General features: G+C 38.2%; 3 protein-coding genes across 7 annotated transcripts; 1 reads left to right on the top strand and 2 right to left on the bottom strand.

Moving 5' to 3' along the window:
- The first annotated feature begins 415 nt into the window (after window positions 1-415).
- On the top strand, window positions 416-4,784 carry LOC130553637 (OCIA domain-containing protein 1). 2 transcript variants are annotated; one of them, XM_057332711.1, is made up of 8 exons: window positions 416-549; window positions 865-949; window positions 1,034-1,087; window positions 1,181-1,228; window positions 1,607-1,736; window positions 1,818-1,933; window positions 2,079-2,228; window positions 4,518-4,784. In XM_057332711.1, the coding sequence occupies exons 1-8, from the start codon at window positions 490-492 to the stop codon at window positions 4,553-4,555; spliced, it is 681 nt and encodes a 226-aa protein (XP_057188694.1). In that variant the 5' UTR covers window positions 416-489; the 3' UTR covers window positions 4,556-4,784. The 2 variants fall into 2 exon arrangements, with proteins under 2 accessions (XP_057188694.1, XP_057188696.1); XM_057332713.1 differs by having other exon boundaries at window positions 523-637.
- A 704-nt stretch (window positions 4,785-5,488) lies between these two features.
- Window positions 5,489-8,595, bottom strand: chic2 (cysteine-rich hydrophobic domain 2). Its single transcript, XM_057332714.1, has 6 exons — window positions 8,307-8,595; window positions 7,653-7,707; window positions 7,207-7,362; window positions 6,630-6,686; window positions 6,356-6,415; window positions 5,489-6,126 (listed from the first exon to the last, which is right to left on the bottom strand). The coding sequence occupies exons 1-6, from the start codon at window positions 8,432-8,434 to the stop codon at window positions 6,076-6,078; spliced, it is 507 nt and encodes a 168-aa protein (XP_057188697.1). The 5' UTR covers window positions 8,435-8,595; the 3' UTR covers window positions 5,489-6,075.
- Window positions 8,596-9,122: 527 nt separating this feature from the next.
- Window positions 9,123-16,108, bottom strand: fip1l1b (FIP1 like 1b (S. cerevisiae)). Of its 4 annotated transcripts, none has more exons than XM_057332681.1 (17): window positions 15,837-16,108; window positions 15,314-15,371; window positions 14,874-14,988; window positions 14,461-14,567; window positions 14,315-14,373; window positions 13,276-13,386; window positions 13,060-13,190; window positions 12,794-12,909; window positions 12,479-12,532; window positions 11,779-11,878; window positions 11,519-11,672; window positions 11,350-11,376; window positions 11,215-11,269; window positions 10,938-10,996; window positions 10,643-10,829; window positions 9,702-9,845; window positions 9,123-9,454 (listed from the first exon to the last, which is right to left on the bottom strand). In XM_057332681.1, the coding sequence occupies exons 1-17, from the start codon at window positions 15,913-15,915 to the stop codon at window positions 9,313-9,315; spliced, it is 1,698 nt and encodes a 565-aa protein (XP_057188664.1). In that variant the 5' UTR covers window positions 15,916-16,108; the 3' UTR covers window positions 9,123-9,312. The 4 variants fall into 4 exon arrangements, with proteins under 4 accessions (XP_057188664.1, XP_057188667.1, XP_057188665.1 ...); XM_057332684.1 differs by having other exon boundaries at window positions 9,123-9,451; XM_057332682.1 differs by having other exon boundaries at window positions 10,938-10,993.
- Window positions 16,109-16,689: the final 581 nt, after the last annotated feature.

Genomic DNA, 16,689 nt, shown 5'->3' with positions numbered 1-16,689 from the left:
TAATAGCAGAATGTCATATTAGGTGAGAAGAGTTAGTGCTAAATTCCTTAATTAATGAAAGTTCTATCTACTTCATGGAGAAGACCGATATCTTTAAAATGGTTTTCTAATGTCACAATAAAACAATAACAAATAAACCTGGCATTAACTGCAAGATCGTGAGCTCAAATTGCCCCAAAATAACTTTTCCAGGTTGCTCTAGCTACTGCTACTATACAATTTATATTGCACGCCACACAATCTATAGTATGTGGTAAGCGCTAACTAAGTTACTTCGATTATTTTAGGCAGTTCCTTACGCAGAGTTAATGTTATTAACACTCGCAACATTTAAGATCACTGTACTTTGAAGGCGCTTGTTTCGTTTTAAACCGCAAGGTGGCAGCAAATAAAAACCTGTTCTACATTAAATCCATCGAGGAAGAAGGTTCCAGATTTGACATTTGTAAGCGTGTGTCAGAGCTGCTGTGAAGAGACATCGGATGCGCAATGTCCCAACAGTCTGAGACAGGTTTCACGAATCCTGGACGGTCAGGACAAAAAGTCTTGGTGTGTTATGTAAAAACGTAATAAAACATAAAAGGATTTTACCAGCTTTGTAGACATCTCTAATGCTGAATACCGTTACCGATTACCGGTATGCATGTTGGAAATTTACAACATTTATATATATTTTGTTTCTGTAGACATGTAGAATGACAAAATCATGTTATATAATTTATAATGCGTTAGAGGACCCTGAAATCTGTCTTCTATGTCTCGGTCTGTCTGCTTCTCTCTCCCTCTCTTTTTACATCACTGTACTATGGTACGACTACAGTGCTTTTTAAGGGTGTATATACATGTGTGTGCGTGTGTTTGTAGGGTCCCATGGGAATTGACTACATTCCCACTGAGGAAGAGAGGAGAGTCTTCAGGGATTGCAATCACGAGAGCTTCTGGTACAGATGTGAGTCTATTGAATCTATTGCTGAACATTATCCTTCTGTTTTGTTTAAGTCAACGAATTAAACTTCTCTTAACACACATACAGCTGTACCTATATCAGTCATCAGCATGGCTCTTACTCAGTTCCTGATCTCTAGACGTGAGTTTCCTATAGGACAAAACATAAATTGTTAAATGATCTCAAAAGTGTTCTGGTTAGTTGTAATCCAATGTTTGTATATGTTTGTATTAGGTGCACTTACAGCTTCGGGTAGATTTGGCTCTTTGCCCAAAGTAGCATGTAAGTAAAATGTCTGTCTGTCTATCTATAGTAATGACAATAGAAATAGATTATAGTGGGAATATCAATGTGTGTGTGTGTGTGTGTGTGTGTGCGTGCGTGCGTTCATGTTTGTATATCCCGGTGGGGACCTAAACGCACACCAACACATGGGGACTCGTGTCACCGTGGGGACCAAAATTGAGGTCCCCATGGGCAAAAAAGCTTATAAATTGTACAGAACAATATTTTTTTCAAATCTAAAAATGCAAAAAGTTTTCTATGATCTTTAGGTTTAGGGGTTGGGTTAGGGATAAAATATACAGTTTGTACAGTATAAAAAACATTACGGCTATGGACTGTCCCCACGGAGATAAACCAGACGTGCGTGTGTGTTAGTTGCTGGTGTTTGTGGCTACCTCGGAGGAAAGATGTCATATATGAAGACTTGTACTGAGAAGTTCAAGAGGTTGGAGAATTCTGCACTGGGAGAGGCACTAAGACAGAGAGAGCAGCATCGCCTGCCAATGTAAACACAGCACACACAGACACAAACATACACAACTAACAAACAAATAAATAAGTCTAAAACATTGTACTTTTCTCTCAGGCTTCCTCGCGAGCAGCCTGAGTTAAGTGATCCAGACAAAACTCAGTCATTCTCCTATGAGAAAGATGTCACTTACAGCGACTCCATGACCTCAGCATTTGACATCCAACTCTCTGGTACCTAAGCACCTTCATCTGTTTGCGTGATTTGCCACAATACCTGTGGTGTCTATACAGACTAATAAAGTGGGGACAACATTTATACATTTTGCACACATATTCACTGACTATAAATATTAAAAACCACCCCTAAATCCAACAGAGCCATCGCACGTTGAGGAGGACGTACAAAAGAAACCCATTCTGTACGAAGAGCTACGGACTCGCAACAGAGAGAACTATGATATCACAGTGACTCAGAAAGCAGGTGTACCGCTAAAGCATCCGGCTGACGTCGCACCGTCCAAAAAAGGTGAGACATGTAAATGAATTGTTCCACCACAGGACTGACGGCTGTAATTTTCAGTAGTTACAAGATGAACAAGTTTGCTTAATACATTTATGTAAATTATATGTCAGTTATTTAAAGGCATTAGCCCCTTTTTGTACCATAGTGGCCGATTTATGGGTGTGTTTACCAGGAAATAATATCAGAAAGCACCATAACATTGTCTTTAAATTATCTAGCATATATAAAAATTAGGGCTGTCAAACGATAAATCGCATCCAGAATAAGTTTGTGTTTACATAATATATGTCTGTGTACTGTGCATATTAAGTTTGTTTTATAAACACATACACGCATATTTTTAAGAAAAACATAAAAATGAGTATTTATTAATAAAAGTTTGTGTTTACATAATATATGTCTGTACTATGCATATTAAGTTTGTATTATAAACACATACACGCATATATTTAAGAAAAATATAATTTTAAAAGGAATGAATGTTTATTTAAAAAAGTTTGTGTTTCCATAATATATGTCGGTGTAATGTGCATATTAAGTTTGTATTATAATCTCATACACATACATGCATATATTTAAAAAAAGAATATAAAAAAGAATGTTTATTTACGATTTAATGATTGGTAAATATAAATAAATAAATCTAAATATTTCCTAAATATATACACTCACCTAAAGGATTATTAGGAACACCTGTTCAATTTCTCATTAATGCAATTATCTAATCAACCAATCACATGGCAGTTGCTTCAATGCATTTAGGGGTGTGGTCCTGGTCAAGACAATCTCCTGAACTCCAAACTGAATGTCAGAATGGGAAAGAAAGGTGATTTAAGCAATTTTGAGCGTGGCATGGTTGTTGGTGCCAGACGGGCCGGTCTGAGTATTTCACAATCTGCTCAGTTACTGGGATTTTCACGCACAACCATTTCTAGGGTTTACAAAGAATGGTGTGAAAAGGGAAAAACATCCAGTATGCGGCAGTCCTGTGGGCGAAAATGCCTTGTTGATGCTAGAGGTCAGAGGAGAATGGGCCGACTGATTCAAGCTGATAGAAGAGCAACTTTGACTGAAATAACCACTCGTTACAACCGAGGTATGCAGCAAAGCATTTGTGAAGCCACAACACGCACAACCTTGAGGCAGATGGGCTACAACAGCAGAAGACCCCACCGGGTACCACTCATCTCCACTACAAATAGGAAAAAGAGGCTACAATTTGCACGAGCTCACCAAAATTGGACAGTTGAAGACTGGAAAAATGTTGCCTGGTCTGATGAGTCTCGATTTCTGTTGAGACATTCAAATGGTAGAGTCAGAATTTGGCGTAAACAGAATGAGAACATGGATCCATCATGCCTTGTTACCACTGTGCAGGCTGGTGGTGGTGGTGTAATGGTGTGGGGGATGTTTTCTTGGCACACTTTAGGCCCCTTAGTGCCAATTGGGCATCGTTTAAATGCCACGGCCTACCTGAGCATTGTTTCTGACCATGTCCATCCCTTTATGACCACCATGTACCCATCCTCTAATGGCTACTTCCAGCAGGATAATGCACCATGTCACAAAGCTCGAATCATTTCAAATTGGTTTCTTGAACATGACAATGAGTTCACTGTACTAGAATGGCCCCCACAGTCACCAGATCTCAACCCGATAGAACATCTTTGGGATGTGGTGGAACGGGAGCTTCGTGCCCTGGATGTGCATCCCACAAATCTCCATCAACTGCAAGATGCTATCCTATCAATATGGGCCAACATTTCTAAAGAATGCTTTCAGCACCTTGTTGAATCAATGCCACGTAGAATTAAGGCAGTTCTGAAGGCGAAAGGGGGTCAAACACCGTATTAGTATGGTGTTCCTAATAATCCTTTAGGTGAGTGTATATATATATATATGTATACTATATATATACTATTGTGTATATACTATGTGTATATGTATAATATTTATATATATATATATATATATATTAATACATATGTGTATATACATATGTGTATATATAGTATATTATAATATAAATATATATTATATAATATATTATAATATATATATATACATATATATAATATTATATATATATATATATATATACATATATATATATACATATGTGTATGTTATTGTGTTTATAGATACAAAACGAATATGCACAGTACAGACATATACTATGTAAACACAAACCTTTATTCTAGATGCAGTTACTTACAATTTATTGTTTGACAGCCCTAAATGTAAATGATTTGGTAAAATCTTCCATTAATCTCTGTTTTTATCTGTAAACAGGAAAGAAGAATATATATGGAGACACGTGGGAGGAGTGAGAGTCGCTCTAGATTCACTAGCTGCTATTTAAAAATGTTCTGTGCTTTAGTTAACAAAAGTGTTTTAAAATGAAGTTGTAAAGTGTGTGTATGTGAGCAATGCTTGTGCATTTACATGACATAACTATGCAGTTGCTAAGGTGTTTGAAATCATTATTATATAATTATAAAACATACTATATATCTCTACATTTATATATGAAAGGAAATAAAATAAAAATCAAGTTGGGCATATTTTATTTCTGTACACACATTGTACATAAATACACAGAAATAATATTTGAAAAATAAAGATGATGTCCCTGGGATTTGGGGTAACATCAGACAAGAGAGGGCATTGTACTTTCAGTAATATCAGTACTCTCACACACACACACACACACACACACACAATAGTATTTAGGTTTTGAAGGACCAAAATTCTTGAGTATTGGGACCCGAATGCCTTATAAACCTACATTTGAATACATTTACACAAATATAGTTGACTTAGAGAAAAGACCTGCATAGGCAGCAAAGACTTGTGAGGTCTGTTTTAACAAATATTTAAACCTGACTCTGAAACGAAGCTAAACGTTGCTAAATGAAAAAAAAAAGATTTATGATCCATTCTGCATTAAACAAGCTCCAACATAAGTGGGTTTAACAAATTATGCTGGAGAAGTGATTTATTGTGACCCCCAATAATAACTGAAAATATAATGCATATTTGAATATTTTCAATCTGATCCCACTCACAAATTGCTTGATTTGTCTAACAAGATAGAATAAGAAGATATTTCTTGTAGCCAGACAGAAACAATCACCCACACACACAAATTGAGACAAACATTTGCTGTTTATCTTTTTAAACAGAGCAAGTAAACATAGCTAAAAAATACTCACAAAAAAAAGAGAACAGCAAAAACAAATGTATTCTGTGCTGCATCACTACCCCATAGGTGCACCTGGAGCCCACCAGGCCCTTGACTTTAACTAGACCCGAAAAAGTCCATAAGAGTCTAGTCGGTGCGTGGCACAGTCAGTATTTGATTGTCTTTGTATAAGGTTGATAATATGTGAGAGGGAGACATGGAGAACTAGGTATTGTGCAGGGACCGTTTCATTCTACAATTTGTTCCTCATGGAGCATTCTGGTCCATTCCACAGTGATGTCAGCAGGTGGTAGTCAGCAACAGGAATCCAATTGTGTGCAGATTGTGTGTGATGTGTTAAACGGTGAGTAGACGTTTCAGTTTAGAGCTTTGGAAGTTTTATCGCGGCCTCCTCGTAGACTCTGTGTAACGTGACAGAAAATATCCCTCTGCGCATAACCAGAACGGCACAGACGTGCGCCCCAGCCTGTGCGTGTGTGTTTGTGGGTTGTAAACAGTGCTTTTCTCTGTGAGGAGTGCGGTAAGTGGCGCTCGTATGTGAACCGAGTCTGTGTGGAGGGAAAGGGAATGAGGCAACCATGACAGTACCGGAGAAAGGCACCTCGGGAAGACCGCGCCAGAGGCTTAAGTTCAGTCCTGCCACTGCTAATCCGGCCTGAAGATGGGAATCTTGGGTAGAAACTCTATTAGAATGACCTGTACAGTGAAGAGAAAAAGGTTTTAAAAACTGCAAAACTGTTTCTAAATAAATTAAATCATCGATTAGTAATATTTCATCTGTTTTACTTTATCAATGTAGATATGTATGATATGTATACAGCATGTATGTCAAATCATACAATTTACGAGTGTGTACATTCCTTGGAAATAAAAAGCTACATGAAAACCTTGAACTGTGTTAATGAGGGTGTGTGTTTATGCTTACATATTCCATCATGTTGTTGGTTTCACACTTCCGTTTGCTGAGTCTCCAATGCAAAGACAGCTGAATGAATAATGAAAAACGAATGAATTTAGCACCAGACGTATAGACGGTTTCAGCATCACATTCCGATAGAATAACTATTGAGTAGTCTTAATTAAATTCAATACATATAGAATACATACAATAGAATATTAATTAAATATAAAATAAATGGTTATATTATAACCAAACACAGACCGGAAGACAAATAGATCTCAAGCAAACGTATACATACCTTGTGATACAATCTGCTGTTTTCCCACTCCAATAACTTCTCTAAGGATCTTCGTGTCTACAGATTAAAAAGACAATATTAGACGTGGCACAAATTCAATACTAGACGCTAGATGGTTTGTTATTGTTTGATGTGTGGTGCGCTCTTGTTTGTGGACAAAATAGGAATATATTTAGGGTTCGGTGGAAGATAAGCTCTGTCGAAAAACGAACAAACCGAGTTTACAGCAATGGGCCGAGATTGTTGAGCACTTTCACAATACAAACAAATGCGTTATTTGAGTTGTAAATCATCTCTGAATAGTAGGTGGGACTATTTTTCTAGATGTATGTACGTCTAGTTATGTCAGATGTGCTTTGTGGCTGTACTTTCAGGACTGTGTGTTTATTCAGCACAACCATACACTTCCATAATGTACATATTATTTTTGTGAGCATACAAACTGAGGAAATAGTGAAAATGATTTTCTATTACTACGGTATGTTGGTAACCAACAGAATACCACAAATGGTGCCAATGGAGCTTAGCTTGTATGGAATCTGAGACATTCTTAATTTAAGAGTGACACTGAACTCACCCTTTTGCTAAGACAGATGACCGGCCACAGACTAAAGCCCAGAGTACAGCAACAGCATAGACAGCCACACCACAGCCAGCGCACATTCACAGGAAGAGCTTTCTTCAGACAGCTGTTCACACGGTTTATGCTGGCTTTGAATTCCTCTGGTGCTACCTAGAAACACACATATGTGATAGGTATTTGTTATGTTGTGAAACTGAAACAATGAAGGATACAAAGCCTCCGACATTTCTGCAATATACAACAGGTAATAAAATAAATGTGCTGCTGATACACACAAATACATATTTCAGAGTCACATCTACTTCTGTGATACTTTGTTATTTTTATGATATATTAATGAGGGAATTATCTGATGGGTGCCATCTTAAATCTGTTAAACTTCTGTATTGACTTCATAACACCATGTTTTTATTTTACAGAAGAGAGAAAATGACACTCACCTTTCCTGTAAGAGCTGAAGGAATATCAGACTCAAATTTATTGCTCAGTCCAAACCTGTGGAGAGAGAGAAACGTTCATTTTAGTTTTTTAATATTTTAGTATTTTAATTAGGTTTCTCATATTACATCTTATTTGTAAATACTAGGTTCACAAAAACCCAGTGGACTTTACTTTTTAAAAAATACTGTAAATTACTGTATATGTTAACTTTTTTGTTTATTCATAACATTTTCTCAAAACCTAGTAAAGGTGCTGCCAAGAGAGAATTAGGTCCAGATTTTTTCATGTAAAGCTCAAACTTCTGTCTAGGAAAGTATGTCTTGGGACCATACTTAACCATGGTTTTACTATAGTACTACTAGTCTAATAACCACGTTTTGGCGTATTGATCATTATTTGTATTACCATGTTATATTACAATAAGTGAGACGATGGAAAATTTGTGGTTACTATGGTTTAACTACAAATACCATAGTTTACCATACCATGCTTACTAAAGTAAAACCATGGTTAGCTTTCGAAAGGGTTAAGCTGTTGTATGCTGGTTCTGACGATACCGATCACCGGCTCCAGTATGTCTCGTGTTACTTAAGAGTGAAAATGTTGATTGATAATCTATATACGACTACGTCCAAAGCCGCCGGGCGTCTTACACAGTGACGTGTCCGGATCCGCGCACGACCACCGGGTCCGGAGCGTATTTCAGCAGCTGCTCCTCCGCGGCCCTGTCCTCGTCTTCCTCTTCCTCCTCCTCGTAAATCTCATCAAAGTCCTCCATCATCGCCTCCCGCCTCGGCCTCTATGCTCCCCGAGAGAAGCGCCGAGAAAACCCGCCTTTCGCACACGTTACGCAAATATTGGCGATAACGTATATCGTACGGCCTCGCTGAGAAACGATCATTGAGACGGTACAGCAAAACAACAACATCCGCACTCAATCTCGTGCCCTTTTGACTATCGCGAGATTATGTAGGTCGCGTCGTGGAGCGACTGCCTTGAAGCGTTCTCGTGCCTGCTAGAGATCGTGTAAAATAAATTTGTCATAACGCCTATAAAGTGTTTAAACTTGACATTTGTTCTCATTTTTGCCAAACGTTTATGTATAATAGTTTATACGCATTATTTATTATTACAATTAAAAGTATACAGTGTTTATTTGTTTAAATAAAGTGCTACCATGTTTTTTTACATAGAAAAAATCTATCCCCTGTAATGGACACAATGCATTAGATGGTCATTGTGTCTTATTTTAACTTTTGGTAAATTTGAATATATAGTATCAAGTGATAACTATTTTCTACCTAAGGTTGCTGTGGCTGACACTATTCGCTTTTTATCTCCCCATAAATTACATAATTTACATATGATTGTACTGCAATGGTGTTAAAATTGCAGTAAATACAAACCCAAGTCTATAACCGTAACACCAAACAAGTGCTTTTTTGTATTAAATATGAAAAATGTACGACAGACAAACATTACCAAAATGCTCTTTTTTTTAATCCAACAAATCAACATCTACATGGTACAACAGGACTGGAAAAACAACAGAACATGAACATTAAGTAACAAAAGGAAGGTCAACTGGATTATAGTTTCATTTAGCATGATTTGGTTGACAAGAGCTCTGACGAAAAGGAGAGAGAGCAGAGAGGAGAGTTACTCCAGGGCCTCCTGGTTTTCCTGATCACCAGGACGTTCCTCGCTGGGTTCCTTGCCCTCCTTGCTCCTCTTGGACTTCTTGTGCTTGTGGCGCCGGTGACTGTCGCCTTCTTCACTGTCATGTCTCCTCCTGCTACTGCTGTGAGAACAAGAAAAGGAAGAGGTCTGGATGATATATAATACAGTATATTTAAACAAATCAAGGCTGTTTCACACATCTTACGCCTGCAGACTCTTTTTTTTATTTCACCTTTCATATCAACAGCTACAGGTTTAAAATTTACACATTGCCTGCTGTTGCAGCACTTATTTGCTACAGACGCAAGAGGACTGAAACAGGCCATTATCCTGAATGCATCGTGTGATTGTGAGGGACCAAACAATACCTCCGTGACGACTTGTGTCTACCCTCTTCTTTCTCTCTGTGTCGTCTCTCCCTATGACGCTCTTCCTTTTCACGGCTCGATCGCTCCCGATGCCTCTCGTACCCTCTGTCCCCGTAGTCACGGTAACGATACCGCTCTTCATCACTGCAAAAGACCAAGTTTATTGAATACTGATGTACAAAAATATGATTTATATCATATATATTATTATGTATGTATGTATGCATGCAGACAGATAGATACTGTGTGCACTTTATATCTGTATTATTAATGATGCCTCTGGGCTTTAAATCTCTCTACTGAAAAGTAGGACATAAATAGAACTAAAGAACTAGGTCACGATGATCTAAACTTTGAGAGGTCTAAAAAGTTGGTATGAAATGGAATTCACAGCCCACTTTACATCTGGAATGGGCTGGTTCACAAAATCAGTGATTGTTAACCCAAACTTGATTCATTTACTAATCATTTTGTCATTTCAAATGTGTAAGACTTTCTTTCTACCACTGAACATAAAAGAGGATATTTTGAAGAATGTTGGTAACCAAAAACTGTTGGTACACATTGACTTTGGCATTGGTTTTGCGTCCATACAAAAGAAGTCAAAGGGTACCAGCGGTTTTTAGTTAACAACGTTCTTTAAATATCTTCTTTTGTGTTCTGCAGAAGAAAGTCAGTCATACATGTTTGAAATGACAAGGGGGAGAGTAAATGATTTTTTTGGGGGGTGAACTATCCCCTTGAATGTAAGTTGTCATATGGGACACCCACAATGGTTCCTTAAGAATTTATGGTTATTTGGTAATATTTTGTGATGATGATTCGATCCTAAATTACAATAACAACATTTAGATTATGAACAAAAATTACATTTGGCAATTAACAACGAAAAGCTGTCATGGTCTTGATGGTAATCATGCTGACACAACACTGTACGTCACCTGTTATAAGCCACAGAGGAGGGACTATGATCTCTTTCGTGGACTCGTTCCCTCGGCCTCTCCCTCTCCCTCTCCCTCTCTTTCTCCCTCTCTTTGTCTCGTCTAGGGTAGTAGTCCCACGGCTTTGAGTTGTCCATCATACCAGGCCAGGGGTTAACAGCTCCTTGCATGGGTGGAGGAAACCCACCTGAAAAAAAATTCCAATGTGCATTTTCTCAGTTTACCTCAATAAAAATGATTCAATAATTTTTAATCAGGTTAACAAGTATTCTGAGGGGTTAGGTTCCATATTTACCTGTAGGAAACGGGAAGTGAGGGACAGGACGTCCATCATATCCTCCTGGATGTCCACTGCTAAATACAATGCAGCCATTTGTAAAATGTTGATTATATGCTAACATTACTTATGACACACTAAATGCTTCACAAAAATCTAAAAACTATATCTTTTAACTATTTAAAACTAAAACCATTTATATATTTTGCTTTTGGCCAATACAGCTTTGCAAACATTTTCTTGTTTGTTACAACACATCTGCATGCTGACAGTAATACAAGATGTGAACACTTACTTGTCCATAGTAGGAATAAGTGATGGTGGGGGTCCACCTGTGGGAGGGGGGAAATCTACAGAAAAAACAAACAAGGTTTCAACAGAGATATCACAAACAAGATAAAATACTTACAATAAAAAGAAGAAAACCTACTGGGTGGAGGAACTGTGATGGGCATCCCTGTGAAAGAGGACAAGATGTTAATATTTCTAAAACAGTATCACAGAACTGTAGTTAAGTGACTGAAATAAGTTTCTAATCTGCGTAATAATTTGTAGTACACAATATAAATAAAACAAAACTGAGTTGTTGTCAGACTCACGTGGAGGCGGGATTAGAGGAGGAGCCTGACTGACAGGAGGAGGGAGGAATGGAGGTGGTGGCATGTTTGGGGGGAGGTGCCCAGGGGGAAAGAAAGGAGGAGGCATCTTAGCCACTGTGGGTTCTGCCTCTGGGGTCGTGTGGTCGGAGATCACCTACAAATATAAAAATTAACTTTACACGTCCCTGAGCCCAAAAAACTATGCATTAAAATTTTACAGTGTGTATACTGAGGACACTGTGAGTGGATGTAATGCGCACCTGGATGTTATTCCCCTCCAGATTGTGGCGACGTCGTCCTTCCACTCTGCTAATGGTGGCAGTCTGTCCGCCGATCACATCTATGGTCCCGCTCGGCTTCCTGCAACGAATGCATACATACACACAATGCTAACAAAATCTGAGCGTATGTGCATTTTAGTGTATTTCATGCCTTGCAGATGCAGACATACACCTGAGTAGAGCTGGGCGGTAGTAAAAATGTAAACTGGTAGAGATTTTTCTATAAGCAAAACATTTCTTAATTAAATGTAAATTGATTTTTACAAACTTAAAGCCGTATCACATTATTTTTTAAGTTACTGCATATCAAGTTTTTCTTCCATGTGCTCTATAAAAAGTATTTCATTTGGCGAATCATATTCATACGATACATTCATATTCAAATCATTTTGTTGGTACCACCCACCTCTATCTTAAATTATTATGCATAACTTGATAAAAACAGATACACACAAACACCCCCACATAAAAAATGACACTAAAGACTATACAAAACTGCAAAGAGAAAAACGGTCCAGTTTTCTGAGTCCGTTTTTCATCTTGGCTTTGTACATTATAACATTTCCAACTTAAATAAATTGTATTCGTCAATAACATTAAAACAAAACAAAAAGAATGAAACCCCTTGATTTTTAAAAGTCATGTGAGAGAAACCACACCTAGATACACTCCAACTTACGTATAATAGGACATTTCTTGAGGAGCAGGCCCCGCCCACTGTGGAGGGGATATCCTATGAGGGCATGGGTAAGGGGAGACAGGTAAAAAATTAGTTACTAATCCCCTATCCCACATGACATATGTGGGACAAACAATGTACATGAATTCCCAAACATGAAGACTGGTGTGTGTATAAACCTGCAGCAGATTAATATATGTATTTATACATAAGATCTTTTAACAGTCTGAGGCTCGATGGGTTCTTGGTTCATTTAAATGACCTCCTGTTGCATTTTTGAGCCATAGTCAATGTGTTAATGTTGAATATGGTTACCTAGATTGAGTGAGTCCTGTTTTATACATTGTGGACGGAGAGCAGAAGTCTGCTTTAGATGTATGAGCCTGTATTGTGATCTCCTTCTCAGTGTTACCTGTGCGACCCTGCTGAACCTGAAACAAAGGAAGAACTTTCATATGTCTGGCCATCGCTTTTGTCCAAATCAGCTCATGGTGAATTCAAACTGAAAAACCGCCTATATTGTGGGTTTTAAACCCACAACCCTGGCATTGCCATCCTTAGTAAGAGCTGATGGTGCTTACTGAGATCTTGCTGGTAGTGGACCCCATGCTGGGAACGTCAAGGCCCATCCGTATTCTCTTCTGCTTTTCACAGTACGCTTTCCATGTTTCCTCATTAAAACCATAGTTAAAATAGTCAGACAAGTCCGCACCTGAAAACACACTTTCACACTTAACAACAAAAGGAAAAAATGCGGATGACAGTGCGGATGACAGATACTAAATGTTAATACACACCTGGTTTTCTCCATGGTTTCTCCTCAAAGGTCTCCATGTCCACTTCCTGGACTGGAACTCCATTGATGCTGCCCGGAGCATCAAGGTCGACACCTTTCACCTTACTACCTACTGGATACATACAAAATTATCTCAGTAGATGGAATGCGTTGTGCATTAAAGGGTTGACTGATATCACAATCTACGTCTTTAAAGGGGTGATTTAACGCCGTTTCATGCATTCTGACTTCTTTACAATGTTAAACATGCTGGTTTATCATGCTTAACATGGTCAACTTGTCCAAAAACGAGTTGGACGTATTACGTTGTATTTCTGTGCTCCATACACTCCCCCAAGGTTCGTATAGGTTTTGGAAGGTTTTTTTCGAACATGAAAAACCATTACGTAACAACTTTTCTTAGTCCCTTATTGGGCAAGTCTCCCAGAAAAGCACGCCCACGGAAAGGCGAAAGAAATAGCCCGCCCACGCGTCAACTGAAGAGCGATAGGATGACCCGCTTACCATCAAGATTGGCTGCGCTGTGGGCCTGCAGCTGCATCTCGTTACTCTTGCGATAGTGAAAGAAGTTGAGGGGTGTCTGTTTGTTCACAGCATTTCAGTGATGGGTGTTTCATAAACTGTGGCTATAACGCTGGATTTGCAGATCGTTAGAAACTGATAGATGAAGCGGTCCCAGCGCTAAAAGATGCCGGACATGAACCGCACGCGGTAAGTGAAACTAAGTCATATATCTGTGTTCTGTTGGCAATCGGCGCATATGTTCACAATGTAAACAACATGAACTTATAGTGACTCAATGCGATGATGTATTGTGTGCTCATGATTTAGTTCCTCCCCCCCCGCACACCCCCAGGAGGTCGTATTTTTCCGTAAATATTCGAACAGCTGTATCTAACTTTTATAATTGTGACCAAACTAAATACTCTTCGAAGATATTACGAAGTATGCAATACTACTCTAAAGGTACTCAAGATTAATATGAGATTGGCAGAAACTGCACGTTCAACCGGACATTTAATAGGTGCAGATTTGCTTACCTGCTCCATACGCTCTGCCAGCTGTTTTTATGTTCAGATTCACTGGAGCTGCATATGCCCTACACAATAAACAGCATAAAAACACAATCTATACAGTCCAGCTTTCAGTCTTCAAAATTTGTGCTCACAAATTCTGGAACACTTACGTGTACTGTGGCGCTCCTGTTTTGATATCTCCAATAGTGACGCGTACATCGTCATCATCATCATCGCTGTCACTCTCACTGTCTTCATCATCTCCAGGTGTTTCCTCCTGAGGTAAATACAAACTTTTTAATGGCTACAATTTTAACCATTATTACCATCTTATCATATTTCTAACACATACAGACGGTAAAGTACAAAAATTAGTATTCGATTAAGTAGTGTCTGCGTACAGGCAACCCAACCAAACTGGAAAACAGAAATAAACATACATGTACAAAAGTAATATTGTATCACATATATAAATATAGCCCCAATAACTCATATTTTTTAATAAGACTTAATATTTATATTTCTTTCATACTAAAAAAAATAATACATGCTTGTCATTAAAAAACTGCATAAGGCTGCTTACAGGGGTCTGGCTGGTTTCCTGACTGGCCACTCCATTTCCAGTGGTGGTCGGGGTGGTGACGCTGTTGGCGGTGACCTCCTCACTGTCAGAAGGAACAGAGGCGGTACCGCCACCACTGCGCAAATGGCACAACAACACATGGATGGATCAACACAACAATGAAAACAAAAACCAATGCAGAGCAAACCTTAAACTACTGACTACATAAACATACTTAATAGTAAGATAAGTTTGACAGGAAATGTTTTTTTTATTTTTTATTCTATGATTAATCACTTTATTGTTTTCCACATTAGGATAATAAAACTGGATAAATGCTTCTTCTAAATGCCTAAATGTCAATGTATATGAAACACTTCATGGCATGTTCCTTAAGTCAAAGCACATACACAAACGACTTGGCCAAATGATGCTCATTTGCAAAAGAAGTTATCTCTCACCTAATGGCCGCTGTCAGTTTGGCCTCCTCTTCTTCAGTGTCTTTACTTTCACCTTCATCTGTAAAAAAGAAAAAAACGTATGAATATTGAACATATATTACATAGACTCACTCAACAACTCCAGTGTTTGTAAATAGAGAAACTTCACCATAACCTCAAAGTACCAGCATCTAATAGAAATATAGATTCTTTTTCAACCCCCCTGGAGAGAGAAATGTTTGCTGTATCAAATGGGATCTCAAATGAATATCATAGATTACTTAAAAAGACTTTGTAATTCTTACTTAACGTCGTTTTTCCATTCACTTCTCAAATCTCAAACTTTCCTTTTGTTAAAGAGACAGTACGAGTACGTGTATAGAACGTGTAAAGTACGTGTAGGACTGGTGTGACAATAAACTAGACTAGATACCACTGCAGTCCTAAGGCCCATACTGCACCTGCACAATGAATTACTCAATCGCATTTGTAATATAATAACTACACTTCTGAGTGATATGCAGAAGTTCTGGCGCTCACTGACCCCCGTAAAGCCATTCCTCCTCCTCGTCCCCTGCAGTCGCATCAGTGGTGGAGGTTTTATCCGCCTCCTCAGCAGACATCTTCTCCTCTGGGCTCTAAAGTGCGCTCCAGAACCCCAAACACTGTTACGATAAAACTCACCGGTCCAGAACAGTCGCACGAATATTTCAATGGGCAACACACGAAAGCACCCACGAACGTAGAAAATAATATACACGGCGCACACTTCCTACAGCTTCTCACAGACCCGGGGATATCAGTTCCGGTTCAAATGAGTACAAATTAAAAGTCTCAAGACCGCCGCTTTAAAAACTTAGGGCGCGATAGAATAATATTTAAGTATTAGAATAAATTAATGAATGAATGAATGGTGTTTATTCGTGAGTTTCGTGAGCTAAATATAGATAAAAATAATAATAATTGTTCAAGCAGCCCGCAGGTCGGGCTAACGTTACCTGATGAAGAAAAGGATTTATAGTTTATATAACATAGTTATTCCAAAATGTGAAAAATATGTCGAAATAAAAATGAGCAGGTGTGTTCTTACTTTTTTGTTGTATTTTTTTCACATTTTCACTGGTAGTGTAACTGCTGTATGAAGGTGAGAATAATATTGGCCAAACGTAACACCTTCCACTAGATGTCTCTTAGCAGTACTTCATATTTACTCATTGGACATTTCATTATACCACGGTATAACCTGATAAAGATTCCTTAACACATAAACTCCATATAAACTGATGATTTACTATAATGGGACATTAAGAATTTAATTGAGTATGAAGATGATGTCTTTAATGTCTTTAGGTTAATGACCTAAAGATAATATTTTTTATCTGTAAAATTACACTTAT

This window comes from Triplophysa rosa, linkage group LG4 (genome assembly GCF_024868665.1).
Source record: "Triplophysa rosa linkage group LG4, Trosa_1v2, whole genome shotgun sequence".
Taxonomy (NCBI): domain Eukaryota; kingdom Metazoa; phylum Chordata; class Actinopteri; order Cypriniformes; family Nemacheilidae; genus Triplophysa; species Triplophysa rosa.
This window is presented reverse-complemented; position numbering and strand designations above follow the sequence as displayed.